The following is a 27,932-nucleotide window of genomic DNA, read 5'->3' on the forward strand; positions in this document are numbered from 1 at the left end:
CATAATTAGGAGGAGTTACTCAAATGCAGTGGGCATTACCTTTAAAGCCAAAATTATCTTAAGAAATAGGCATGGTTTTCTCTTCAAGGTGGGCCCTAGAGATAAGACGCTTTAGGACAAAGGCAAGAAACTGCTGGAGCACAAAGAGATAGAGGGCAGTCTCAAAACAAAAGAAATAGGCATGGTGACAGAAAAAAATATGTACAGAGAAATTATTTTTAGCATTCAGTGAACAAGGCTACAGGCTAAATACATGGTCATGAAATAGATACTGAACAATACACCAATCAATGTATTATTGACAATCATTAAGAAAGTTAATGATTTAGCACCTCCATGAGAGAAGCATGTTTTGGCTATTTACTGTATTACACAGTAGGTAACACGAGGGACTGAAAAACCTGCACAATCTTCAGATATATTACATGGGTAGCCTGGTAAAGGCCTTCAAGATGTCAGATAATGGGGGTGAGGTTGGGAGTTGTCCTTTTCAACCCACCTAACACTGATTCAATGAAGGACTGGTGCGCCAGGGGAAAAAGTATCTACCTAGGTTTCTTGGAGCAGATGTAGGGATGAAACAGGATTTAGAACAAGGTTAGGGAAAATTAGAGAGGCCCTGGAGGGCACTCCCTCCTCCCCTCTAACTCTTTTATTGCAAAACATAACACACGTACAGCAAAGTACATAAAACAAAAATGCAGAGTTCAGTCAATCATCAAATGGCTAATACCACCCAGGTCAAGCTTGCCAAGCCCAGAAGTCTTTCTTGTGCCTCCCAGTCACTACTCTTCCTCCCAAAGGGAACTACTACCCTGGTTTTTATACTTCCTTCTCTGCTCTATTTGATATGTTTTCCACCCAAGCATGCATCCTAAAATACTAATATTTATTTTGCTTGTTTTTGAGCTTATTACATGCCTTGACTTACTAGGATTTTTTTTTTTTTTTTTTGCATCTGGCTTCTTTTGCCCAACATTGTGAGCAACATCCATGCTATTTATGTAGCTGTACATCACTCATCTTCCTGTCTTTTTCAAATTCCTTGATTCTTACTTATTTTGGGAGTAAGCAACCACAACATTTATTTATTTTTAATTCTGCAACCTTTAAAAACCACCTCATCTATCTACACTTTTTCCTTCAATCAGTTCAGAACACTTTTGCCAAAATCTGAACACTAAATTCATACCTTCCTTTCCTGAGAACTTCCCCTTAATTGTTATCATTCAGGACTTCAATCTCCTTGGTGCCTACACAATCTCTTATATTTCTCTGTTTATCTTTCTGGCTGTTATTTCCTTGAGTTTGACAAATGTACCATGTTTTCCATGCCATCCCTTCAATCTGGAATGATGTCGTGCTCCATGATCGAGTACTGGCCTTCCCTGCAGCAACGGCCATTTATGTTTTTTTCTGATTATGTGGAAGTGGAAGGCATTCTCTCCTCATCTATCCCTTTTTGGTATCCATGGCCCAGATGAGGCACTGACGAAATACATCTGTGAGGATAATTTAGTGTAACACAGGAGACAGATTTAAGACAATGACTATTTAGCCATTTGGCTCCCTGAGCAGCGCCATGGTGGTAGGCAAGAACAAGCGCCTTAAGAAAGGTGGCAAAAAGGGAGCCGAGAGTGGCTGATCCATTTTCAAAGAAAGAGCGGTACGATGTAAAAGCACCAGCAATGTTTAATATAAGAAATATGAGAAAAACACTAGTCATGAGAACTCAAGGAACCAAAATCACATCTGATGGCCTCCAGGGTCCTGTGTTTGAAGTAAGCCTTGTTGATCAGCATGATGAAGTTGCATTTAAGAAATTCAAGCTAATTACTGAAGATGTTCAGGGCAAAAACTGCCTAATTTTCATGGCATGGATCTTACCCGGGACAAAATGTGCTCCATGGTCAAAAAATGGCAGACATGATTGAAGCTCACGTTGATGTCAAGACTACTGATGGGTATTTGCTTCGTCTTTTTTGTGTTGGTTTTACTAAAAAACGCAACGATCAGATTCAGAAGACCTCTTATACTCAGGACCAACAGGTCTGCCAAATTCGGAAAAAGATGATGGAAATCATGACCCCAGAGGTGTGGACAAATGACTTGAAAGAAGTGGGTCAATAAATTGATTCCAGACAGCATCGAAAAGATGTAGAGAAGGCTTGCCAGTCTATTTATCCACTCCATGATGTCTTCGTTAGAAAATTAAAAATGCTGAAGAAGCCCAAGTTTGAATTGGGAAAGCTGACGGAGCTTCATGGTGAAGGTTGTAGTTCTGGAAAAGCTACTGGGGATGAGACCAGTGCTAAAGTTGAATGAACTGATGGATATGAGCCACCAGTCCGAGAATCTGTTTAAAATTCAGGCATTTAATGGTGATAAATAAAAAATCTTATTTGTGATGTTTAAAACAAAACAAAACAAAAATGATTATTTAAAGCATCTATTTAAAGCAGGTTATGATCTGACAGTTCATGGGTTCGAGCCCCATGTCGGGCTCTGTGCTGACAGCCCAGAGCCTGGAGCCTCCTTTGGATTCTGTGTCTCCCTCTCTCTCTGCCCCTCCCCTACTTGTGTTCTTTCTCTCTCAAAAGTAAATAAACATTAAAATACATATATATCTAATAGAATATCTAAAAAATACACATCTAATAAAGTGCATGATAGGAACCCAGCATCAAGCTCTTAACAAATCAAGTCTCTTTATTTATAATTCAGTTCAGATGCTGGTAATGAGAAATAGAAAATTGACATAACCAGATACCCTTTCACTGTATGGGCTGAGGATTTATTTATTTGAGGATAAAATTATACTTAGACACACAGTATCAATTTCTCTTAGGTTTCTGTGATGGAATGTACAATGGATTTATAATCTGATTTAAGTACATCATTTGCATATATGCTATGTAACACAGGACTTATAAAGGAGTTTCAATTGTATAAGGTGATTTGGCTTAAAATGTTGATAGAAGAGAAGTGCTCTGTAATAATTTAACCTGAAAATTAGATATTGATTCCTAGTAAGTTGGTGGTATGGTCTTTTACCTCATATAAGGATCTGTGTCCTAAGAAAAGCCTCATTATGTTTCAGTGATTCTACTTACTAGATTTATAATGCCTACTTTACACTGCTAGGGACAACAAACACATTTAACTGGGTGAAAACTGGGCAAGTGTGATTTGGCTGATGCGGTAGTAACTAGAGAAACTGAAAGTGATCTCTTAACAAGTGAACTTCTAAAATTCTCCATCAGCATTCTAGTTTTATATTAGATCCTTAGGATTTCCACCCCCTTAGGTGGTGACTTTAATCCGTCCTGTCAGTCATGCTCATTCTCTCCTCTGTGCCTATTACATGCTCTTCCCACCCAGAATGCCTTCTTCTCCAGCAATCCAAGTTCACAGTTTCAAATTTCAAGTCACACTCACCTCGTCTGGGAGGAAGTCCCTTATTAAATTGGCCCTCTGTGGCTCACCCTGACTTGCCTCTTTACTCTCTTTGTACATGGATGTCAAAACCACTTCATCTCTAGTGTGTATTCTGATCTACTGATAGTAGATGCTGATTCAGAAGTATTCTAAGGCTATGGTAAGGGTCTGTGAGAGGAAGTACCTGCTCTAGGGACAGGAAGTGGTATTTGCTATCTCCGTCTCAGTACTTTATTAACACTTGAGAAAGTACTTTGGCCACACTGCCTATGTGACAGCTTGGGTGCAATCTCTTGTACTTCTGCAGCTTTCAAAATATGTAACAGAATATCCAGGGGCACCTCGGTGGCTCAGTTGGTAAAGGATCCAACTTCAGCTCAGGTTATGATCTCACAGTTCATGGGTTCGAGCCCCGCGTCGGGCTCTGTGCTGACAGCCCAGAGCCTGGAGCCTCCTTTGGATTCTGTCTCCCTCTCTCTCTGCCCCTCCCCTACTTGTGTTCTTTCTTTCTCTCTCAAAAGTAAATAAACATTAAAAAGTGTATATGTATATATATATATATTAGAATATCTAAAAAATACACATCTAATAAAGTGCGTGATAGGAACCCAGCATCAAGCTCTTAACAAATCAAGTCTCTTTATTTATAATTCAGTTCTCTTTATAATAAACGTCACCAATTTTATATAACTACTGAGGCACAACTTATGTGTATTCATCCATCTTCACTGTACAGTACTTGCCACATAACTACAAATCTACTTTCTGTCTCTCCATATTTGCCTTTTTGGAAATTGCATACACGTGGACTCACACAATACGCAGCCTTTCCGGGACGGCTTCTTTCATAATGTCTTGAAGTGCATCCATGTTGTGGCATCTACCAGCACCTCATTCTTGTTAACGCTCAACAGTATTCCTTCGTGTGGATACTTTATCCACCCACTACTTTATTGATCTTTGAGTTGTTTCTGCTTTTTGGCCATAATAAACAATGCTGCTGAACATTTGCCATATAGCACACTTCTATTTTTTATAAAGCAAGCTTTATCATCAGGTTGCCACAATACTTAGCTTTACAAGTACTTCAGAAGTAACTATCTTCAAGAACCACTGAGTGAATTTATGATCAACACATACAAAACTATCAACCTCACCGAAGGATTTAAATGAAGTCTTAAGCAGGCGGATACCTATTTTCCTACTTATTTTTAAGAAAATAAAGAATCTCAGCAGTGAGTTTTCAGCCATGAGTTAAAAGCAGTACACAAAGTACACAAGAAATCCGTAGTTCAGATTCAGAATGTAAGCATTTTTACAAATTCTACCATACAGAATTAGATTTTATTATTACACCAAACAAATCCTTAACCCCAGTAAATTAACTTGGGTTATAGAAACAATCAAATTAAGCCCAGTGCATGTATGAAAAGTTAATTGACATAAAAGGCCTTACTATTATTGGTGCTGTTGCCATTGAAAGACCCAGTAGAACTGCTATTGTCTTTCTCCTTATCTTGATTTTCAAAGTCCATATTAAGGGACCTGTGGAAAAATGTATAGGCAAGTTTTAATTTTGCTTAAGAAATGAGGTCAGAAAAGTCTGTTACGAGATAATATTTTAACACGGAAGGCATTAGGGAAGATAGGAAGGTCTCTTTTGAACAACTCTGCAAAACAGTTCCTGTTGGTACATTTTGGAAAAACCATCTACATCCCTTCCAATATGTCAGTTCAAGAGTTCTCCTGACTGAAGATTAAAAGCATTCCACTGTGGCTGATGTTCCAGACACATCTCCGTGCACATCCTTAATTACCTACTTATGATAAATACCTAGAAAGAGAAACGTTGGGTCAAAGGGCAAGCACAATTTTGAGACTTTAACATACTACACGACCGCTTCCAATGAAGTTATACCAATTTGCTCTCTGTAGCTGTGTATGAAAGCATCTTCTCTATACCTTGTCAGCTTTCATTTAACAACAGCATACACTTGAATTTCTGCTATATATAGGACTGCTCTAGGCAGTGGAGGGATGATAAATAGTGCATAAGACAAGTTTTCATGGATTGTACATTCACAGAGGGGGGATGCCAACAATAAACAAGAAAAGTAAGTTAAATGGATATTAATGGTAACAGCTAATGAGAAAATGCAGGAAATGAAAAGACTAGATTTGAAATTTTAAATAGGGTGGGCTTGGGAGTCAACACTGGCATGATTTCCATGTCAAGACATGAAGGAAGTGGTCATTGTCCATCTGGGGAATGAACAATGCAATCTCTTAAGTTAGCGTTCTTTAACTACTAAACAATTTTGTGTATGTGAGCTCACTCATTTTTTCCTTTTTTGTAAACTATTTAAGTCCTTAGCTCATCTTCAACTACTATGTTACTCTAAGGTGTCTGTGCCCTAAAGAACTTCCTGCAATGATGGAAATGTTCTGTATCTGAACTGGGTAGACATTAGCCACATGAGCACTGAATACGTGGGAGTGCAACAGGAACTGAATTCTACATTTAATTTTAAGTAATTTAAATTAGTTGGGGGCTAAAACTATACAATTCTTAGGTGAAACATAAGAATAAATCTTTGTAATCTTGGATTGGGAAGTAGATTCTTACACATGATGCCAAAGATACAAGCAAAAAATTGATAAATTGGACTTCATCAAAATTTAAAACTTGTGCTTCAAAGGACACTATCAAAAAAGTCTCTAACCCAAAGGATGGGAGAAAATAATCTGCTCTTATACGTCTGTTAAGGGCCTTGTATTTAGAACATATAAAGAACTCCTACAATTCAATAATAAAAAGACAACCCAATTAAACAATAAACAAAGGATCTGAATAAATACTTCTCCAAAGAAGCTATGCAAATGGCCAATAAGCACATGAAAAGACTTTTCACATCATTAGTCATCAGGGAAATACAAATCAAAGCAAAATGAGATACCACTTCATACCCATGAGGATGGCTATAAGCACAAAGTCAGATAATAACCAAGTGTCAGCAAAGACATCACTGGTGGGAATGGAAATTGGTGCAGATACTTTGGAAGCCAGTCTGACAATTTTCAATTTCTTTAATAAATATGAGGCTATTCAGGTTATCGATTTCTTCTTAAGTGAGCTTTAGCAGAGTGTGTCTTTCAAAGAATCGGTCCATTTCATTTAAGTTGTCAGATTTACTGGCATTAAGTTGTTGATAGTAGGCCCTTATTATCTTTGCAATACCTGTAGGTTCTAGTAACATCACTTCTCTCATTCCTGATACTGGTTTTAGGTTTTCTCTTTTTCCTGATTAGTCTGACTAGGGTTAAAAAAAAAAAATTTTTTTTTTAAGTTTATTTATTTTGAGAGAGACAGAGACAGCATGAATAAGGGAGGGGTACAGAGAGAGAGAGAGAGAGAGAGAGAGAGAGAGAGAGAGAGAGAGAATGCCAAGCAGGCTCCACACCATTAGTGCAGAGCCCAATGTGGGGCTTGAACTCATGAAACTGTGAGGTCATGACCTGAGCCAAAACCAAGAGTTAGACGCTTAACCGACTGAGCCACTCAGGTGCCCCATAGCCTGGCTAGAGATTTACCAACTTCTATTGGTCTTTAAAAATTAGCTTTTGGTTTCACTGGTTTTTCTCTACCCCTAGAGAAAATAATTCACTTATTTTGGCTTTGATCTTCAGTCTTACCTTTTGTCCATTTACTAAATTGGTTTCAATTTGCACCCCCCCTCACCCCACCTAGTTTATTAAGTTTAAAGTTTACATCATTGACACCTTTTTCTTCTATTCTAATCCAGGCATTTAGAACTGTAATCCCTCCTCTGAGTACTGCTTTTGCAAAATTCCATAAATTTAGTGTTTTTCACTTTCTTTTCATGCACAATATTTTCCGTTTTTCTACATGACTTCTTTTTTGATGCATGGAAGTGTTATTTTTGTTTTAAAATATCTGGGAATTTTCTAGACATCTTTCTGCTATTGATTTCTAATCTGATTCAACTGTGATCTGTTAGGGACTGAATGTGTCATTCTCTAACCCCCAAAAGTTCATTTGTTGAAGCCCTAACACCTAGTATGATGGTATTTGGCGACTGGGTCTTTGGGATGTAATTCTGTTGAGGTCATGAGGGTGGGGCCCTCATGACGGAGTTAGTATCCTTCTTAGAAGAAATACCAGAGAGCCTGCTGAGTGGGCACACACTGAGGAAAGACCATGTGACCACACAGCAAGAAGGGGTCTTTCTGCAAGCCAGGAAGAGTGCTCACCAAAACCCAATCCTGCTGGCACCCTGACCTTCGATTTCCAGCCTCCAGAACTGTAAAAAAAAAATAATTTTCTGTTGTTTAAGCTACCCAGCCTGTAGTATTTTGTTATGGCAGCCCCCTGCTAATTAACAGAGATCAGAGATCATACTTTGTATGCTTAGTATCCACTTACTGAGACTTATTTTATGTCCCCAGATACGTTCTAAACTGGTAAATGTTCCACGGGCACTTGAGAAGAATGCATATTTTCCGGTTGAAGGGAGTGTTCTATGAATGCCAATCAGCTGAAGTTGATGGAGAATACTATTCAAGCCACTATATCCTTACTGATTTCCTGACAACTTGTTTTATCGAATACTGAGAGGTACTGAAATCTTCAGCTACACTTGTGGATTTCTTAACATTTATTTTGGGGACAGCACAAGTGGGGGAGGAGCAGACGATACAAAGTGGGCTCTGCGCTGACAGGCTGACAAAAGGGCACCCAATGTGGGGGGCTGAATTCACAAACCGCGAGATCACAACCTAAGCCAAAGTCGGACACTCAACCGAGTGAGCCACTCAGGCACCCGTTTTATTTCTCCTTGAAGTTCTATCAATTTTTGCTTCATGTATTTTGAGGATCTTTTATGAGATGCATAAACATTTAGGATTATTACGTCTTGTTGTTTAATTGACCCCTTTATCATTATGAAATAGCCTTGTCTGTAAATATTCCTTGCTCTGAAAGCAGCTTTTGTCTGGTATTAATGTAGTTATCCTAGCTTTCTTTTGATGATTATAAGGTATATCCTTCCCCAACCTTTTACTTTAAATCTTTTTCTGGCTTCATATCTGCTTCTTGTAAGCACCATGTAATTGGATCATGCATTTTAATTCAATCTGATAATTGTTGCCTTCTGATTGTAGTGTTTAGGCCAATTTCATTTTACGTGATTATTGTTATGATTAGATTTGAGACTATCATGTTGCCATTTGTATTTTTTGCTGTTCTCCTTTATCTAACTTCTTTTGGATTAATACCGTATTTTTAAGGATTCTGTTTTATCGCTTTTGCTGTCTTATTATCTGTACTCGTTCTTTTATTTTAGTGGTTGCTGTAACATTTATATTAAATATCTTTAACCAATACAGTGTACCTTCAAGTTATATTATGGTACTTCACGTACAGTATAAAAACCTGACAACAGTTCACATTTGTTACTCACCCAATCTTTGTACTATTACCGTGCGTTTTACTTTTACATGTTATGCTACAAATTCCACAATATATTGTTAATTTTGTTTATATAGTCAATTATATTCTAAAAAGTTTTAAATAATAAGAAAAAATTATTTTATACTTATCAATGTTGTTACCGCTTCTGGTGATCTTTATTCCTTTTGTGTAAATCCAGACTATCAGCTGGTACAATTTTTAATGTGTTTGAAGTACTTCCTTTCACACTTCTTATAATGGAAAGTGGTTGGTGATAAATGTTTCAGGTTTTGGGTATCCGAAAACAGCTTTATTTTGCCTTAATTTTTGAAAGATACTTTTGCCAACAGAATTTGTCAACACAGAATTTTATGTTGATGGTTTTTCCTTTCTGTACTTTAAAGCTGTTGTTCCACTGTCTTCTCATTTATATTATTCTCAGTGAGAAATCCAGTGTTCACCCTTGTTTTTGTTCCTCTCTGTGTAATGTGTTCTTCTGCCTACTCCCACCCCCCCATCCACCTCTGGCTCCTTTGGATTTTCTCTTTTATGACTGGTTTTGAGTGACTTGATTATGATGGGCCTTGGAGTAGTTTTCTTCATGTTTCCTGTACTATGGGTTTATCAAGCTCCTTAGAGCAGTGAGTTATAGCTTATTTCAAGTTTGGAAAAATTTTGGCCACTAATTCTTCAAGTATTTTTTTTTTAATGTTTGTTTATTTATTTAACATTTATTTATTTTTGAGACAGAGCATGAATGGGGGAGGGACAGAGAGAGAGGGAGACACAGAATCAGAAGCAGGCTCCAGGCTCCGAGCCATCAGCCCAGAGCCGGACGCGGGGCTCGAACTCACGGAACGCGAGATCGTGACCTGAGCTGAGGTCGGACGCTCAACCGACTGAGCCACCCAGGCGCCCCAATGTTTATTTATTTTTGAGAGAGAGAGAGGTAGAGTGTGAGCGGGTGAGGGGGACAGAGGATCCGAAGCGGGCTGTGCTGATAAGCAGAGAGCCCGATGCGGGGCTAGAACCCACCAACTGTGAGATGATGACCTGAGCCGAAGTCAGATGCTTAGCTGACTTAGTCACTCAGGTGCCCCTTCAAGTATTTTTCTTTCCTTCCCTTTCTTCTCTCTTGTAGAGACCCCAATTACCCATATATTAGCCCACTGGAGGTTCTTCTTTGATGTTCAATGATAGGTCAAAGACACTCTTTCCATTAAAAACAATTTCCCCCTCTTTTCTCTATTTCATTTTGGATATTTTCTGTCACTGTGACTTCAAGTTTATTAATCTTTTCTTCTGTAATGTCTAATTGCTGTTAATCTCATCCAGTGTATGTTTTTCAGGTTTTAAAACTTTTTATTTACACATTGAAAAAATTGTGCATTCTAGTAGTTAAAATAATTTGAACAAAAAAAATAATGCTCTGATGCAACTGCATTTTACAGCCTGCGGGACATCTTGGAAAGCTTGAATTTTACTCTAGATTTCACTGTTGTCCCAGCTAGCTTCTTCCTTCACCAACATGCAAGTTCTTTTCCTTTCCTGCCAGCCAGAGAGGCAGATGGGAGGTGTGGCCTTTGTCGTCAGTAGTCCTAGATTCTTTTTTTTTTTTTTAACATTTGTTTATTATTGAGAGACAGAGAGAGACAGAGCTTGAGCAGGGGAGGAGCAGAGAGAGAGGGAGACATAGAATCTGAAGCAGGTTCCAGGCTCTGAGCTGTCAGCACAGAGCCCGACGTGGGGCTCAAACTCACAAACCACAAGATTATGACCTGAGCCTAAGTTGGAGGCTTAACCAACTGAGCCACCCAGGCGCCCCCCTTTTTTTTTTTTTTTTTTTTAATGTTTACTTATTTTTTGAGACAGAGTACAAGCAGGGGAGGGCAGAGAAAGAGGGAGACACAGAATCGGAAGCAGGCTCCAAGCTCTGTGCTTACAGCACAGACACGGGGTTCAAACCTACAGACTGCGAGATCATGACCTGAGCTGAAGTCAGACACTTAACTGACTGAGCTACCCAGGTGCCCCAGTCATCGAATCTTTGGTGTGAAAAGGGTCAGCATTTAAACTTGATCCAAATTCTTTACAATTTACAAAGTTAAAGAGCTAGAAGCAGCAGAATAAGTAGGCAATGCTTGTGGAATGTACAGTGCACATTGTTAGTGCACACTTCACTACATTTTGCCTGCTTGCTTCTTCTGGTTAGCTGTTTCTTTTGAAGGAAGTAGATTTTGCGTTTCTATATTCTTCAGTTTGACTTCTTGAGTTTCTCCCTATCAGCCATATCGGGTTTGTCAGACATGGTTGCAGAGGAAGCAGAGTGAGGTACATGAGCATCAGAGTCTGGTCTGGGCGGGGGCTGCCACTGAGTGCCCATTCGGTGTATTTTTGGTCTCAGACATCGTCGTTTTCCTCTCCAGAGGCTTGATTTGGGTATTTTAAAACATCTTCCGTCTGTATCTATCTAACTTTTTGTACAGATGGAATATAACTTATAGTAACAGGTTTGATGTATTTCTCTGCTAATTCCAACATACATGTGTCAGTTCTGGGTTGGTTTTGATTATTTCCATCATTGGTCATGTTCTCCTTTTTCTTTGTTGCCTGGTCATCTTTGTACTCCAGATATTGTGAGTTTTACCCTACCAAATGCCACGTGAGTCATACAGTTTTCCAATCTGGCTGACAGGAGCAGGTACTCTTTTAACCCCTTCACGTTATTCCTTCCTTAGCCTTAGGTGATTTCCTCACATGCACGCACTGATTGATACTCTGATGAATGCTCAAGGAGTGCACCTGCAGATCTCTGGGACTTTCTCTGTTTGTTGCTCTTGTCTTTCATACTCTGTCCTATTAACTCTGGCTGCCTCAGGCTTTCTAGACTCCCAGCTCTGTCTCCACCAGGCAGGGAATGTTTCTCCTACAAATTGTCTTTAATGTTTTCCCTTTTTCTTAAATTTGTTTCTGATTAGTAAAAACTGTACTATTTACCGTACACAACATGATGTTTTGGTGTGTATATACACTATGAAACAATTACCACAATAAAACTCATTAATATACCCACTGCCTCCCATAATTACCTTTTTTCATGGTCAGAATACCTGAGATCTACTCTCTAAGCAAATTTTAAGTACATAAATACATTATTATTAACTATAGTCACCACAATGTACATTAGGTCTCTAGAACTTACTCATCCTATATCTTTCATCAGTCTCTCCTCTTTCCCCCACCTTCCAGCCTCTGGTACTACCACTCAACTCTGTTACTATCAATTCAACTTTTCTGGAGGTGAAGAGGACAGAGAGGACTATCTTAATACAGCTAGAAAAATAGTTTATCATCTCTCAGGATTTGTCCTTTGTTGTCTGATGAACAGTATCTTAGAAATCATTATTTCAGGTGGGATAGTAAGTCCAGTTCCTGTTACTCCATCTTGGTTGGAAGCAGAAGTGCTTCTAGGTAGTTCTTTTAAATATTCAGGTTCCAAACTGAGCAGATTTTGAAGTGAAGGAGAGGTCCCCTTTTATTCTTATTCATGCTGTTTTTAAGTCCTTGAAGTACTAGAACATTGTTGAGGTACTGGAACCTTGTCTTTTTAGAAGAATACAGGATGCCGTCTTGGAGAGGTCAGAATTCTTCCTGGAAGGGACTCTTAACCAAACCATGAGGCTCAGGTGGTACTCGAAATGTTCTTCACTTTATAGTTTCCTACGCTTACAACTCAAAATCTGCTAGATACAGGAAATCTGCCTCCTACTGGAATAGTTTGACTTTGCCATTTGGCTTCCTGTTCTATCAACCACTGTCTAAAACTCCCTTATCTGTTACTGGTGCTGAAGAAGCCTCAATTGGTTATGACTTCAGTTAGAATTGGTGACCTGCCTAGAAAAGCCTGTGGAGTATTGACTAGTTAGGTACCTTTCACCCTGGTCCTCTGTAAACTTGGCTAATTAGTGGCTTAGCAAACTGTCCCACTGGAAGGGCAGCCCTAACGGGTGACAAATTCTCCAATAAGACCAAAGGAGACTATATACGTATGTATATAGATGTGATAGACTCCCTAAAATATGGCTAACACTCCTCTTCTGAATATGGTCAGGACTCTGATGTGTCGGCCTTCCTGGGAGTTTTTAATTAAAAAAAAAAAAAAAAAAAGGCCCTGTATTTTGGAACATTCATCTTTTCCTATCTAGTACTGGGGGCTTCTATTTCTCTGGCAATCAGAGGAAGACACTTTAACAGAGATTAGCAAGTATACGGGTTGTTCTCACCTCAGTCAGCCCTGGTCATTGCTACAGGACTGGCTCTGGGGACAAACTTTACCCTGTCAATTCTGTTTAGTTCCACAACAAACTGGACATAATGTTTTGCATATATTTCCCCTGCTAAGACACCTGCCCTAGTTTTCAGTATACGGTTTCATTTCTATGGTTTTTAAACTTTAATTCATGTTTCTCATGGAAGTCCTAACGATTTGTGGACAGTTAAACTCTAAGACTGGTGGTGCAAGTCATGAGGGCCTGTGTGGAGCCACGGGGATATGAAGACTGCTTCTTCCTTGTGGGCATGCTTTGGAAAAGACCTATAATAATTTAAATTGCATTTTTCAGATTCACTTATGAATGGATTGACAACAACATTTACTATGCACAGTCTGGTTCTCAGAATCCTGGAGACAGCATAGTAAATTTACAGAAATTGTTAACCCCCATCTCTACCACTGGGACTGGCTAGCAGGCATAGTTAGCTTCTCCTATGCTTTCTGCTGGCATTATATATTGATGTCTGGACTGGAAAGTTGCCAGTCATCTCTGATTTGACCCTAGGCACAGCTGGTACAGAGCCTCTGTCTTAAGACTGGGTAAATGAAACAGGGTGCTGAGAGTACTGCCAGATAGGCTTAGGGGTAGTATCTAAGTCTAGTTCAATTTTTACTAACTGAGGACTATTTAAGACTCTATCCTGGCTTTTTTTTTTTTTTTTTTTTTAAGTATTTATTTATTTATTTTTGAGAAAGACCGAGAGGGTAAGCACAAGTCGGGGAGAGGCAGAGAGAGAGAGGGAGACACAGAATCCAAAGCAGGCTCCAGGCTCCAGCTGTCAGCACAGAGTCAAGTGCAGGGCTCAAACCCACAAACTGCAAGAACATGACTTGAGCTGCAGTTGGATGCTTAACTGACTGAGCCACCTAGGTGCCCCTATCCTGGCTGTTTTAAGACAAGGATTCCTCTTCTTTTCAAACACTGGTAGGCTGTGGTTACCTTAAAACCAGTTTTAACTGTTCCATTTTCGTAGAACCTAATTTAAGAACTGTTGCAAAGGACGTGAAAGCTTTAGACAGACTAATGAGGTACTGGGGTGGTGGTGTGGTGGGGTGCAGAGTCAGCAAGCATGTCATATAATCTGAAGCTTACTCTGAATTTCTTATTGCCTCAAATAAGCTTAGCTAAAATCAAGCACTGCCTGATCCTTAGAGGCAGACCGTGGGTGACTACTACACAAAACAGAATGAAGTTGGTTAGATGAAGTGGTGGGGCCCCACACATTTGCTCAAACAGGAAGTTCATGTATTGTAGCTTTACAAAACAAGATCAACGAACCTAGGTTTAACAGATTCCAAGCCACTGTGACTGAAGTCCAATAAGAGTTACCCATACCGTATAGCTAACAACCAACTTAAGCAGCTTAAATAAAGTCTTTGCTGAAGACTCTGCCTCCTGAGCTATCCAGGGGCCATTCTGAATTACGGGCCTTTATCCTGCCTTACTTGGTAATCTCTATTAACTCTACAGACATGAAACTGCTTGGCTGGATCTAGAACAGTTTATTCCATCTTCATAAAAGACTACCCTTCACTCTTCTCCCCTCTCCCTGCCATCCCAATTTTACTGTTATTACTACACAATAACATACATTTATTCATCATGATGTTATTACTAGACATTCCAGCCAAACTGTATCTGGGCTATTCACTTAACCTAAGTCTGGGTTACTGAAAGCAATGTTTAAATACTCACTGAAAGACTTGAGCTATTGCTATTTCACCACAGACAACCATCTACCATCACAGAAAAAGCCATCTAAATTATAGCATATTATTTGCTATTGTTAGTTGCCTTGTCATCAACTATGACTGAACAGGAAATAGTTATGGGTCAAGCTTTAGGAGGCAGACAAATTTCCAATTATTGATGCTTGCAAAGAAGCTACACCAAGAATCTACTACTAAGAATCCAGGTAGAAGAGATGGTCTTTTGCCTAGGAAACTGAAAACTTCCTAAAGGTTAAAATAATGATAACAGTTCACCTTTACTGAGCTTATACTGTCAGGCTAATTATGCTAACTGCTTTATAGGCAAGATTTCTTTTGTTTCACAGAATAACTATAATTAGTAATGTTGACTGTATTTGGAGACAGAGCATTTAAAGAGGTAATTAAATTAAAATGGGGGTAGATAGGGTGGGCGCTAATCCAATATAATTGGTGTCTTTATAAGAGGAGGACATTAGGTGAGAGAGACCAACCAGACACATGCACACACAGAAGGCCAGGGGAACAGCACCATCTACATATGAAGACAGTAATCTATAAGCTGTTTCAGAATGAAACCAACCCTGCCGACACCTTGATCTTGGACTTTTGGCCTCCAGGAATACATTTCTGTTTTTTTAAGTCACCCAGTCCGTGTTACTTTGTTATGGCAGTTGTAGCAAACTAATACAAAGATGCTCTATTACTATCCCTACATGGTTAAGGAAACCAAGGTTCTCACTGTACACCTTGCCTTGGCTATATATTATCTTCCCTTCTAAAACAAATGAACATCTATTTTTCTGGGGGGGGGGGGGGAGAATATATATGATTACCAAAAAACCTCAAATGATAGAAAAAGGTACAAATAATGGATTCCCATAATCTCTAGAAATAATCTCTAGAAATAAATGCACTTGGTATAAAATTGCCTTTTTTAAAAATGAGGATTAATATTATTTCACAAATTAAGCTTTCATTCAATAGTACGTCAAGGGCATCCTTTTACATCAATACATACTGCTTTTTCTCATTAAAAAAAATAATAACTACACAGTATTTCTCCTTGAGTTAATGTGATCCAATATCATTTTTGGATGAACTGCATATATCCTGCCTTGTTACAGAGAAATATTAAGACAAGCAACCTTTTATAAGCAGATGATATGGTTTTATCTTGAATTGGGTGGGGTTCAACTGACAACTGAGCCTGCCAGTTAATTAGTGTCAGAAGAACAACAGGGGTGCCTGGGTGGCTCAGCCAGTTGAGCATCCGACTTCAGCTCAGGTCATGATCTCATGGTTTGTGAGTTCGAGCCCCGCGTCAGGCTCTGTGCTGACAGGTCAGAGCCTGGAGCCTGCTTCAGATTCTGTGTCTCCCTGTCTCTCTGTTCCTCCCCTGCTCACACTCTGTCTCTCTCTCTCTCTCTCAAAGATAAAGATAAGAAAGAAAGAAAGAAAGAAAGAAAGAAAGAAAGAAAGAAAGAACAACCACCGATCAAGGTTCTTCCAATTTAAATTAGTGTATAAGTATAAATCCTAAGTGCGCCTTTTTGGGGTCACTTTGATGTACAACACAATATATCACAGACACTACATCAGGAAGTGGTTTAATATTCTCTGAGAGCTTTAAAAGATTTTATTTTGGCTAAGGTGGAGATCTGGTCATCGTATTTGCTCTAAATTTTTTGGACTAAAGCTAACTCAGCTGTAAGGAACAGAACTTTAGGAAATCAACTACTCATGTCTTTATGTACTGGACTGGATTATACAGGATTTTCTGAGCAAAGTCCTAGGCCTGTGGGAACATCCCACTGCTTGCCTAGCATAAGGGGGAAAGATGGGCTTGTCGTTAGGCCTTTTTAGGTTCCTTGGTTCTGATGAAGATACAAATGTGCTGTGAGCACTGTTAAGACAAAGAGGTCTATATTCAGCTGGCAACAAACTACATGTCTAGACTGCTGCCAACATTTATCAAGAGATCAATACTCAGGAGTAATCAGTTGATGAACTAACAACCCATTCATTTCTCTAGATATTCTAAAACATAACATTAGACGAGCATAAGCTAGCAATCTGGACCACCACTTTCTGCTGCTGGCTGTGTGCCTTTTTTTTTTTTTTTTTTAATGTTCATTCATTTCTGAGACAGAGACAGAGCATGAGCGGGGGAGGGGCAGAGAGAGAGGGAGACACAGAATCAGAAGCAGGCTCCAGGCTCTGAGCTGTCAGCACAGAGCCCGATGCGGGGCTTGAACTCACAAACCATGAGATCATGACCTGAGCTGGTCAGTCGCTCAACCGGCTGAGCCACCCAGGCGCCCGTGTGCTTCTAATTTTGGCAAAATTACTGTTGCTGAAATGTATTTTCATGAAATGCCACTAGCTTATATTGAAGGGCACTATAATTCATTCAATAAACATTTGAGTGCTAACTGTGAAATGCTACAAAACTCAAAGCTGCATCCTCTTTTTGAGGACCTTCAGGATAAAGGTCTGTCTGATCTTAAGACCAAGAACAGATGCAACTCACCTGAACTGGGTTCTTTTTATCCAAAGGCACTGTGAAGTTTTTTTTTTTTTCTTCTGAAAGTTGGCTGCTAGAAAGCTTGCTGTGGTATTTGTGGACAACCAGTAGTAAAGGTGTTGGCCAATATGGTTTGCATTTTTAGAATTATTTCTGGCTCTCTGTCTCCACCCATACTTTTTCTTTTCTTTGGCCCCATTTTAATTTACCTTATCTCATCACAACTTGGAAAACAGCGAATGGTCTAAAATCCTTTTGAACAGGGCAGAGCAAAAACAGACAATCGCAGGAAGCAAAATGGAGCCGAGAACTATTTACTGAGTTACGTTTGTTCATTCATTTGAATTCTGATAACAGAGTACACTGTGAATACTGGAGAAGAAAATTGGAACTTTTTATCTTAATATTTTACTTTAAGAATATCACGTTTTTTGATCATCCTAATAGTAGAAGCAGGTGCAATGAAGGAGAGAATGCACTTGGTCAGGGTAAACACTATATGGTCGAACAGGATTTAAGCTAAGTGTGTGTTCCTAAAAAACTCAGTGGTTTTTATAAATGGAAAAATATACGCATCCTACCCTATATTTTATGATATTTTTTAAAAGAGTTGATGAAATTGTTAAATATATCAAGGAACTTGTCCATATACATTACAATGTACACATAACCGTTTCCTACATTACCTGATAAGTCAGATTTCTGTATATGATGTTTTCTTAAAGTAGGACAGGCTCTGACAAGGCAACGAGCAGCTCAGAAGGTAAAACATCACACACCATTGTGTGATAAACACACATTCTGACACTGTCAAGCATGGTGGGACTTGTTTTTGTTAACCTGGTCTGATTTTACAATTATACAAGTTTAGTTTGAAGGGCAACACGATCACAGAAAGTACATTTCTTATTATCTCTGTAGTCTCATTAACCTGATGACATTGTCTTCCTAGACCAGGTTAGGGTATAAGCAAATAAACCGCTTTGTCATTAAAGAGAGCACAGGTATGGGGCGCCTGGGTGGTTTAGTCAGTTAAGCATCTGACTTCGGCTCAGGTCACGATCTCACAGTCTGTGAGTTCGAGCCCCTGTGCTGACAGCTCAGAGCCTGGAGTCTGCTTCAAGTTCTATTTCTCCCTCGCTCACGCTCTGTCTCTCTCTCTCTCAAAAATAAACATTAAAAAAAAAATTTTTTTTTAAAGAAAGCACAGGTACTGTTTTTTTTGTTTTTTTTTTTTTTTTTAACATTTATTTGTTTTTGAGAGACAGAGACAGGCAGAGCATGAGCAGGGGAGGGGAAGAGAGAGAGAGAGACAGAATCTGAAGCAGGCTCCAGGCTTTGAGCTGTCTATTAGCACAGAGCCCGACGCGGGGCTCAAACTCATGAACTGCAAGACCATGCCCTGAGCTGAAGTCGGACGCTCAACTGACTGAGCCACCTGGGTGCCCCAAGGTCTTTAAAAGGTAGTAGTTACCCTGCAGTTATAGAAGTTTCATTATTCCTTCAATAGCCAACTTTAGAGATTATAGATAAATACATAATTATTTAGAGAGAGAGGAAATAAAGTATATCTCCCTTTTGATTTTTTAAGATCTCAAACCTGTTATTTTTCTATGATTCCTGACGGGACAGAAGTCAAGTGTCTTACCAGTAATGAGCTGCAGTTAGAAGTTCGTATTCTCTCTCTGTCTCTCTCCTTCTGTTAATGCTCTTCTATAGTTTGTCAAACTCTTCAGGGACATACTGATTAGATGAGTAATTATGCTATTTTTTTTCTGAGTAGCTGGAAAGACTAAGGAGAGACAGGTGTCAGTTGGAAGTAATTTAGGAAATCCAGCAGAGCTCAGCCACGGGATGGCAAACATAAGGATTCCTAAACTGAGGATTTATTTTGGCTTTTAGAATCTGGTGTTCTGCGGTATAGTTTTCCCCTCTGTACTTAAGAACGTGAAAGCCTGATGGGAAATAACCAGTACAACTGACAAATCTTTTATCCTAAATTTTATGATATTCACCATGTCTTCACAGCTTTTAATAAATAAAATGTGGGGACACCTGGGTGGCTCACTTGGTTGAGCACCCAACTCTTGATTTTGGCTCAGGTCATGATCCCGGGGTTGTGGGATTGAGCCCTGTGTCCATCTCTGCTTAAGATTCTCTCCCTCTCTCCCTCTGCCCTTCTCCTCTGCTCACACACATTCTCTAAAATACAATTTAAAAAATAATAAAATGTGGTAATTTAACTGAGCAAATAATATATTTTTATGGTCTCGGGAGATAAGAAAATATTTGGTTGAGTAGCTGGGGGCAATACAGACACAGTTCTATTCAAATTCAAGAAACATTTTTTGTGCTTGTCTATGGAGGGTAGCATAAAAGTGAATCACGGAAGCTAAGAGAGGAGAAAATTTCAAGAGTAGGTGGTGGCATACCATCAAGGACAGCTCAAAAATGAAGCCTGGAGGGGAATTTTTTTTTTTTTTTTTTTTTTTTAGCAAAAGGGAAAAACTCTGAGACATCTGCAGAGTTTCAAATAGACCTGTAAAGGGTAAATAACGTATTAATGAATGGGCCCTGAAAATGCTATCAGCAATTAAGAACTAACGACTTAGAAAGTCAAGAAAGTTTCCAGAAAATGTGTTGTGCAGGCCACTTGAATAGGCTTGGGTCCTGGGACCCCAGGTGAAGCCCAGTGAAGCAATCTTCTCCAGGTGATTTTGATGCACAATAAAGCCTGAAGACCACTGCTAAAGAAGAAAAAAAAATTCACCAAAAAGGGATTTATAAGAAAGCTTCTCATTCCTTCGGACTGTACTACGAGATCAATGTATTTGGTTCAGAAATGAAATTTTGTTATTGTTCTCAATGGCCAAAAGCAGTAAAGTACTTAAATCCCAGCTCCATCACTTACTACATTACTACTTAACATTTTTGGGACCAGTTTCCTCATTTGTAAAATGGGAATATCAATATCTATCTTGCGGCACCTGGGTGTCTCAGTCGGTTAAGATCCAACTCTTGATTTCAGCTCAGGTCATAATCTCAGGGTTTGTGAGTTCGAGCCCCATGTAGGGCTCTGTGCTGGTGCCATGGAGCCTGTTTGGGGTTCTTTCTCTTTCTGTCTCTCTCCCTCTCAGGCGTCTGCTCTCTCTCAAAAATAAATAAACATTAAAAAGAAAAAACCAATATCTATCTTGTTGAATTAATATGAGGATTAAACAAGACTTTATGTAACACATTTAGCACTGTACCTGTCACATAAATGCTCAGTAAAATATTAGCTATTTTCTTCATCTTCATCAGATTTCTTTAATATAGTCAATGTCAAAGTAAAAATTTATTAACAGCCAACAGAAACCATACATCTCTACCCAACCTCCTCACGCAAGCAAGAGACATCAACTCGCAATAATTAAAAAGCATCTAAGCTGTAGAAAACCCAAATGGTGGAAGTCAGACAGCAAGTGGGCTATGAAGCATCATGCAGAACCCACAGGGTACCCAACTGGCTACACCTCAATGGAGAAGTCTCTGTAAATATTTTCATCAAGGAATCTATGTTGAAATAAGTCACAGGCCAGTTCTTCAACCAGCTATCCTGCGTTTATGTGAAAGCAAAAATCAAGGAAATTACTTTGCTACTGATTTTACCTCATATTTCAATTCTCACTTCTATTATCACAAAGAGATGTGTTTGAGAAGAGGCATAAACACCCTTACGTGACCCTAGGTCAATGAGTAAAAAGAATCTATCAGGTTGAACTACATGAAACTGCTAACATTTGACAAGTTTTGATCTACCAAAGCAATAATTATAGTATTGCTTATTAAATACTTAGAAACAAAGAGATGTGAAATTTTATTGTAAAAATATGTTTGGTTAAGCACTACTAAAATATACTTACAACTCCCTCTGGAAGCTTAGAGAGATAGCATTACAGTCAGAATATAGTTAATATGACACTATTATTGTTATAAATTATAGTAATATTTGTAATTAATCAAGTAACAATCTTCCAGATGGGGTCTGCGGAGGTTAAGTTTAATTTACCCCAAATTAAACAGTTTGGGAAGAGCCAAACTAGAACAAACATCAGTCTCTTGACAAATTGTATCTGCTTTGTAGATCAAGTTTCCATGAAAAACCAGCTTCTTTTACAGAGCCTTCCATCTCAGAAACTGCATCATCGTTGGATCCAGTTGTTTAGGCCATACACCTTGGAGGCTTCCTTGCCTCCTCTCACACACACACTATCCATTCTATCAGCAGTCATGTCCTAAACCCACCGACATTTCACTCCACCACTATTAACCTAGTTAAAGCCACCATCATTTCTTGGGGCTCGTGGGTGGCTCAGTCAGTTAAGCATCTGACTTCAGCTCAGTTCATGATCTCACGGTTTGTGAGTTTGAGCCCTGCATCGGGCTCTGTGCTGACCGCTCGGAGCTTAGAGCCTGCTTCAGATTCTGTGTCTCTCTTTCTCTCTGTCCCTCCCCCACTTGTTCTCCCTCTCTCTCTCTCAAAAACATTAAAAAAAAACCAAACAAACAAAACATTAAAGCCATCATCATTTCTTGTCTGTACTAGGGCACTGCTTCCTTTATGTCACTTTCTCCCTTTACCCAACAAGCTATTTCTCATAGAGAATCCAGAACAATCTTTCTAAAACATAAACCAGATTATGGCACTTCCTGCTCTCAACCCTCTGTTGAAGGCTGATTTTTAATTGCACATGGAACATTCTTCAGGACAGATCATATGCTAGGCCATAAAACAAGTCTCAATAAATTTAAAAGGACTGAAATCATAAAAAGTATCTCTCTGACCACAATGGAATTGAATTAGGCTCTTAAAATTCCTTTCAAAGAGAGAATTTTGAGATATCCCCCAATAGTAGGAAAGTAACCAATGTCCTTATAAAGAACCCATGGGTCAAAGAAAAAATCACCAGGGAAATTACAAAGTATCTTTAATTGAATGATATGAAAATACAACATAATAAAATGTATGGGATGCAGTTAAAGCAATGCTTAGAGGGAAATTTGCAGCTTTAATTGCCTAACTTAAAAAAGAAGAAAGGTTTCAAATCACTAACTTCAGCTTTCACCTTAAGGAACTAGGAAAAGGAGCATAAACTAAACCCAAAGCAAGCAGAAGGAAGAAAATAATAAAAATTAGAGTAGAAATCAATGAAATTAGAAAATAGAAAAAAAAAAAATAAAGAAAAATTAATGAAACCAAAAGTTGTTTCTTTGAAAAGATCAAAATTGAGAGCCTTCGGGGCGCCTGGGTGGCGCAGTCGGTTAAGCGTCCGACTTCAGCCAGGTCACGATCTTGTGGTCCGTGAGTCCGTGAGTTCGAGCCCCGCGTCAGGCTCTGGGCTGATGGCTCGGAGCCTGGAGCCTGTTTCCGATTCTGTGTCTCCCTCTCTCTCTGCCCCTCCCCCGCTCATGCTGTGTCTCTCTCTGTCCCAAAAATAAAAAAAAAAAAAAAAAAAAAAAAGTTGAAAAAAAAAAAATTGAGAGCCTTCAGCTAGACTGACCAAGGGAAAAAAAAACAAAAACAAAAACAAGATACAAGTGACTACAATAAAAAAATGAAAGAGGGAACATTACTACCGACCAATAAAAATTAATTATACATGAGCAATGTGAACAAGCTAATGCCAATAAATGAGATCATTTAGAAAAGATGCACAAAACCTAGAAAGACACAAATTACCAAAACTGATTCAAGAAGAAACAGAAAATCCAAGTAGACGTAGAAGAAGAAATAAAATTAGTAATTAAAAATCTTCCCACACACAACCATAAGAGAGCTGGAATGGTTATACTAACATCAGACAGTTTAAGACTTTTAAGACAAAAATTGTTGCTAAAGAGTGATATTTTATCTCACTCTATCAGGAAAATATAAAAATTGTAAACATACAGAAAGTAAAAAGACAAACCCACAGGCCAAGAGAAACTCTTTGCAAGCATTTATCTGATAAAGGACTTGTACCCACAATATATAAAGAATTCTCAAATCAGTAATAAGAAAATATAATTTTAAAATGGGTAAAAGATTTGAATAGACACTTCACTAAAGAGGACACACATATGGTAAATAAGCATGAAAAGATGCTCAACATCATGAGCCACTAAGGAAATGCAAATCAAAACCACAGCGAAATACACTTCATATCCACCAAAACAGAATACAGTATCTATAATCAAAACAGATAATAACAGAAATTGGAGCCTTAGCAATGTAAAATGATGAAGCTCCTCTGAAAAACAGTGGCAGTTTCTCCAAATGTTAAAAAAAATAGAGTTGCCATATGACCCAGCAATTCCAGTCATAGGTATCTACTCAAGAGAAATGATGACTTATGTCCCCACACAAACTTGTACATGAATATTCATAGCAGCCCAATGTGGAAACATAAATGTCTATCGATGCGTGGATTAGCAAAAGAGAGTATTATCGGGCAATAGAAAGGAATGAAGCACTGACACATGCTACAACGTGAATAAACTTTAAAACATTATGCTAAGTGAAAGAAGCCAGTCACAAAAGGTCACGTACTGTAACATTCTACTTAAATTGAAATTTCCAGGATGGGCATATCTATATAAAAGACAGAAAACAGATTAGTAGTTGGCTAGAGCAAGAGAGAGAGCAAAGAGTAATGACTACTAATGGGTACGAGGTTTCCTTTGGTATAATAAAATTGCTCTAAAATTGGTGATAATTGCACAACTTTGTAGACATACTAAAACCACTGAATTGTACACTTTACATAGAAGAATTTTACACTATATATATATATATCTCAATAAAGCTGTTAAAAAAACCCCACACCTTACCAACACTTAAAAAAGGGGGCGGGGCGGGGGATGGGGAAGGAATAAACTAGTGAGCCAAGCAGGAAAAAAACAAAACCAAAAAAATTTTCCCACAAAGAAAAGCCTAGCTTTAGACAGTTAAACTCTATCAAATACTTGAAGAAACAATACAGTTCTACACAATCTTTTCAAGGAATAGACGAAACACTTTCCAACTCATTCAATGAGGCCAATATTTTCCAAGTACCAAAGTCATAAGAAGACATAATAAGTACAGACCAATATCCCTCATGAATACAGACACAAATCATATATATAAATATACATAATTGTATATATGATATATGATACATATATATATATATAATAAAAATATATGACCAGGGCGCCTGGGTGGCTTACTTGGTTAAGCCTCCGACTCCTGATTTGATTTTGACTCAGGTCATGATCTCACAGTCGTGAGAATGAGCCTCACATCAGGCTCAGTGCAGAGTGTGGAGCCTGCTTGGAATTCATTCTCTCCCTCTCCACCTGACCCTCCCCTGCTGGCCTGCGTGTGTGCCGTGGCATGTACATGTGCGCGCTTTCTCTCTCAAAATAAATAAAATAAATGTAAAAAAAATAAGCCATATGTGTCTTCCAGCTACCTTGGTCCTCATGCTCTTGTGACAAGAATGATCTACTAATTCATTCTGTATCTTCTTTAAATATATATACATACATCATATATATGTACATACACATGATATATATATGACAAAATCCATTCATGATAAAAACTTTCCACAAACTAGAAACAGAAGGAAATCTCCTCAACCTGATAAACAGCATTTATGAAAACCTACAGCAAACACTATACTTAATGGTGAACAATTAAATGCTCTCTCCTTAAGATCAGGAACAAGGTAAAGAAGGATGTGTGCTCTTGTCTCTTTCTATTCAACACTGTACTGGAGGTTCTATCCTATACAAGAAGGGGGAAAAAAGGAGGAGGAGGAAAAATTAAAGGCATTCAGATATGAAAAGAAGCAAAACCATCTTTATTTGCAGACCATGTTATCCTGTGTGTAAAAACCCTAAGGAGTCTGTACACAAAAAAACTACTAGCACTAACAAAGGAGTTCATCAAAGCTACAGGATACCACATCAATACACAAAAAGTCAACTGCACTTCTACATGCTTAGCAATGAAAAATCCAAAAATGAATCCAAGAAAAAAGGAGTACTTAGGAACACTGGAAATACTCAGGAACATCAAAAGAATGAAATACTTAACAAAAGAAGTACAAGCATTGTACACTGAAAATTACAGAGCATTACTAAGTAAAACTAAAGATCTAAATAAATGGAGAGACATTTCAGGTCCTGAACTAGAAGATTCACTATTATGAAGACAGCCGTTCTTCTTGGATTGATCTGTAGATCCACAATACGTGCAAACCTCCAGCAGAATGTTTTTTTGGTAGAAACTGACCAGTTAAATATAAATTTTTATGGAAATCCAAAAGACCTAGAGTATTTGGAATTTTGAAAAAGAACTAAGTTTTAAGACTTACACTACTGGAGTTCAACACTTACTATAAAAGCTACAGCAATCAAGACCTGTGGTACTGGCCTAAGAAAAGACCTATAGACCAAAGCACAGAAATGGGAATCCAGTGATGAATCCTTCCATTTATGGTCAACTGTGTTTTCCCAGTGGTGCCGAGGCAATTCGATGGGGGTGAAGGACAGCCTTTTCAACAAACGGTGCCGGCACAACTGGACAGCCATGTTCATAAGATGAATTTAGATTTATTTGTACTTCATGCCACACAGAAAAATTAACTCACATGAATTATGGACTTAAATGTAAGCAGTAAAACTAGAAAACTTCTTAAAGAAAATACGAGAAACTCTTTGTGTCTGTGGATTAGGAAAAGACTTTTTTGCTACAATACCAAAAAACATGATCCATCAAACAAAAAATTGGTAGGGTTCACTTTATCAGAACCAAAGATGTTCACACTTTGATTTTTTAAATGTTTATTTTTGAGAGAGACAGCGCAAGTGAGGGAGAGGTGGAAAGAGAGGGAGATACCGAATCTGAAGCAGGTTCCAGGCTCTGAGTTATCAGCACTCACAGAGCCTGATGCGGGGCTCAAACCCATGAGCCATGAGATCGTGACCTGAGCCAAAGTCAGATGCTTAACCGACTGAGCCACCCAGGTACCCCAAGACATTTATACTTTGAAAGACAGTATGAAGAAAATGAAAAGGCAAACCAGAGACCGGGAGGAAACATTTGCAAATCCTACGACTGACAGAGAACTTGTATCCAGAATATTTAAAGAACTGTTACAATTCAGTATAACAAAAATAACCCAATTTAAAAATGGCCAAAGATCTGAATAGACATTTCACCAAAGAAGAAAAGTACGTGGCCAATAAGCACATGAAAAGATGCCCAACATCTTTTCAACATTTTAATTGGAATTATTGGGGAAATGCAATCAAAGCCACAATGAGGTATCATTTCACACCCCAGTACTAAAACAGTCATAATAAAAGTAAAATAATGGACAGCTCCTGGTCATGATCTCACTGTTGGTGTGTTCGTGCCCTGCGCTGGGCTCTGTGCTAACAATTCAGAGCCTGGAGTCTGCTTCGGATTGTGTGTGTCTCTCTCTCTCAAAAAAAAATCAACATAAAAAAATAATAAAAAATAAAAGTACAATAATGGGTATTAAAAAACCCTCAAATCTGCTACTGAACTGTATACTTCAAAATGGTTAAGATAGTAAATTGTTATGTATATTTTATCACAATGAAAAAAATTTTTAAGCCCTTACCAATACTTAAAACAAAAGTAGTGAACAAAGTAGGAAAAAACAGAAACAATCTTTTCCCACAAAGAAAACCCCAACTTTAGATGGCTTTACTGGTGAGTTCTATCAAATACCCAAAGAAGAAATAACAAAATTTTGCACAATCTTTTCCAGGAAACAGAAGAAAACACTTTCAAACTTATTCAGTGAGGTCAATTTATTTATTTTTATTTTTGAGGTCAATTTAAATGTGTAATTAAAGGCATCATGATTTACTTTTTGCAGAAATGCATTGAAGTATAAAAGACATAAGGTATTGGACCAGAAGCATCAGGAGCTGGGTTCCAATCCAGAGTCTGTTACCAACTAGTTGTGTAATCTTTGTCAAGTTACTTCATCTTGTTGGGCTTCAGTTTCCCTATTTGTAAAATATGAAGGTTGACTGGAGAAATCCTTTCCATCTATATGATGTAATTCCATGGTATACTTATTACATACAATTTTATTTAAAATTTGTCCAATTGTATAATTGCTGTCACCATTCTGGAAAACAATATGGCAATATGTATGTAGTAATAGCCAGCTCATACTCTCTGGCAAAGTATTTCAACTTTCAGATATTTGACTTAAGGATATAATTCAACCAGCCACAGAACACATAAAAATAAAAAGATGGTCACTTTAACCATCTACATGTCCAACAATAGTAGAATAAGAGTAGTAACACAAAGAAATATCAAATTACTAAAAATCAGTATGAAGAAGATCAAGGAAAATATTTTTTGTTATGTAAAAATAGAATATAAATGAGTTAAA

The 27,932-nt window shown here is 38.3% G+C and overlaps 1 protein-coding gene and 1 pseudogene across 3 annotated transcripts in view; one reads left to right on the forward strand and one right to left on the reverse strand.

Annotated features, from left to right (window-relative positions):
* Positions 1 to 27,932, reverse strand: part of SPPL3 (signal peptide peptidase like 3) — a 138,368-nt gene that overhangs the window by 20,161 nt on the left and 90,275 nt on the right. For 2 of the 3 annotated variants that reach the window (XM_060612465.3, XM_078435707.2), the window contains exon 3: positions 4,895 to 4,983. In XM_060612465.3, coding sequence (XP_060468448.1) covers positions 4,895 to 4,983 — 89 coding nt within the window. Of the gene's footprint in view, positions 1 to 4,894; positions 4,984 to 19,126; positions 19,271 to 27,932 lie in introns of all 3 variants that reach the window. The other variant, XM_078435708.2, reaches the window with a different exon arrangement.
* Positions 1,583 to 2,433, forward strand: LOC132665450 (small ribosomal subunit protein eS1 pseudogene; annotated as a pseudogene).

Source organism: Panthera onca, chromosome D3, assembly GCF_046562875.1.
Source record: "Panthera onca isolate mPanOnc1 chromosome D3, mPanOnc1 haplotype 2, whole genome shotgun sequence".
Taxonomy (NCBI): Eukaryota; Metazoa; Chordata; class Mammalia; order Carnivora; family Felidae; genus Panthera; species Panthera onca.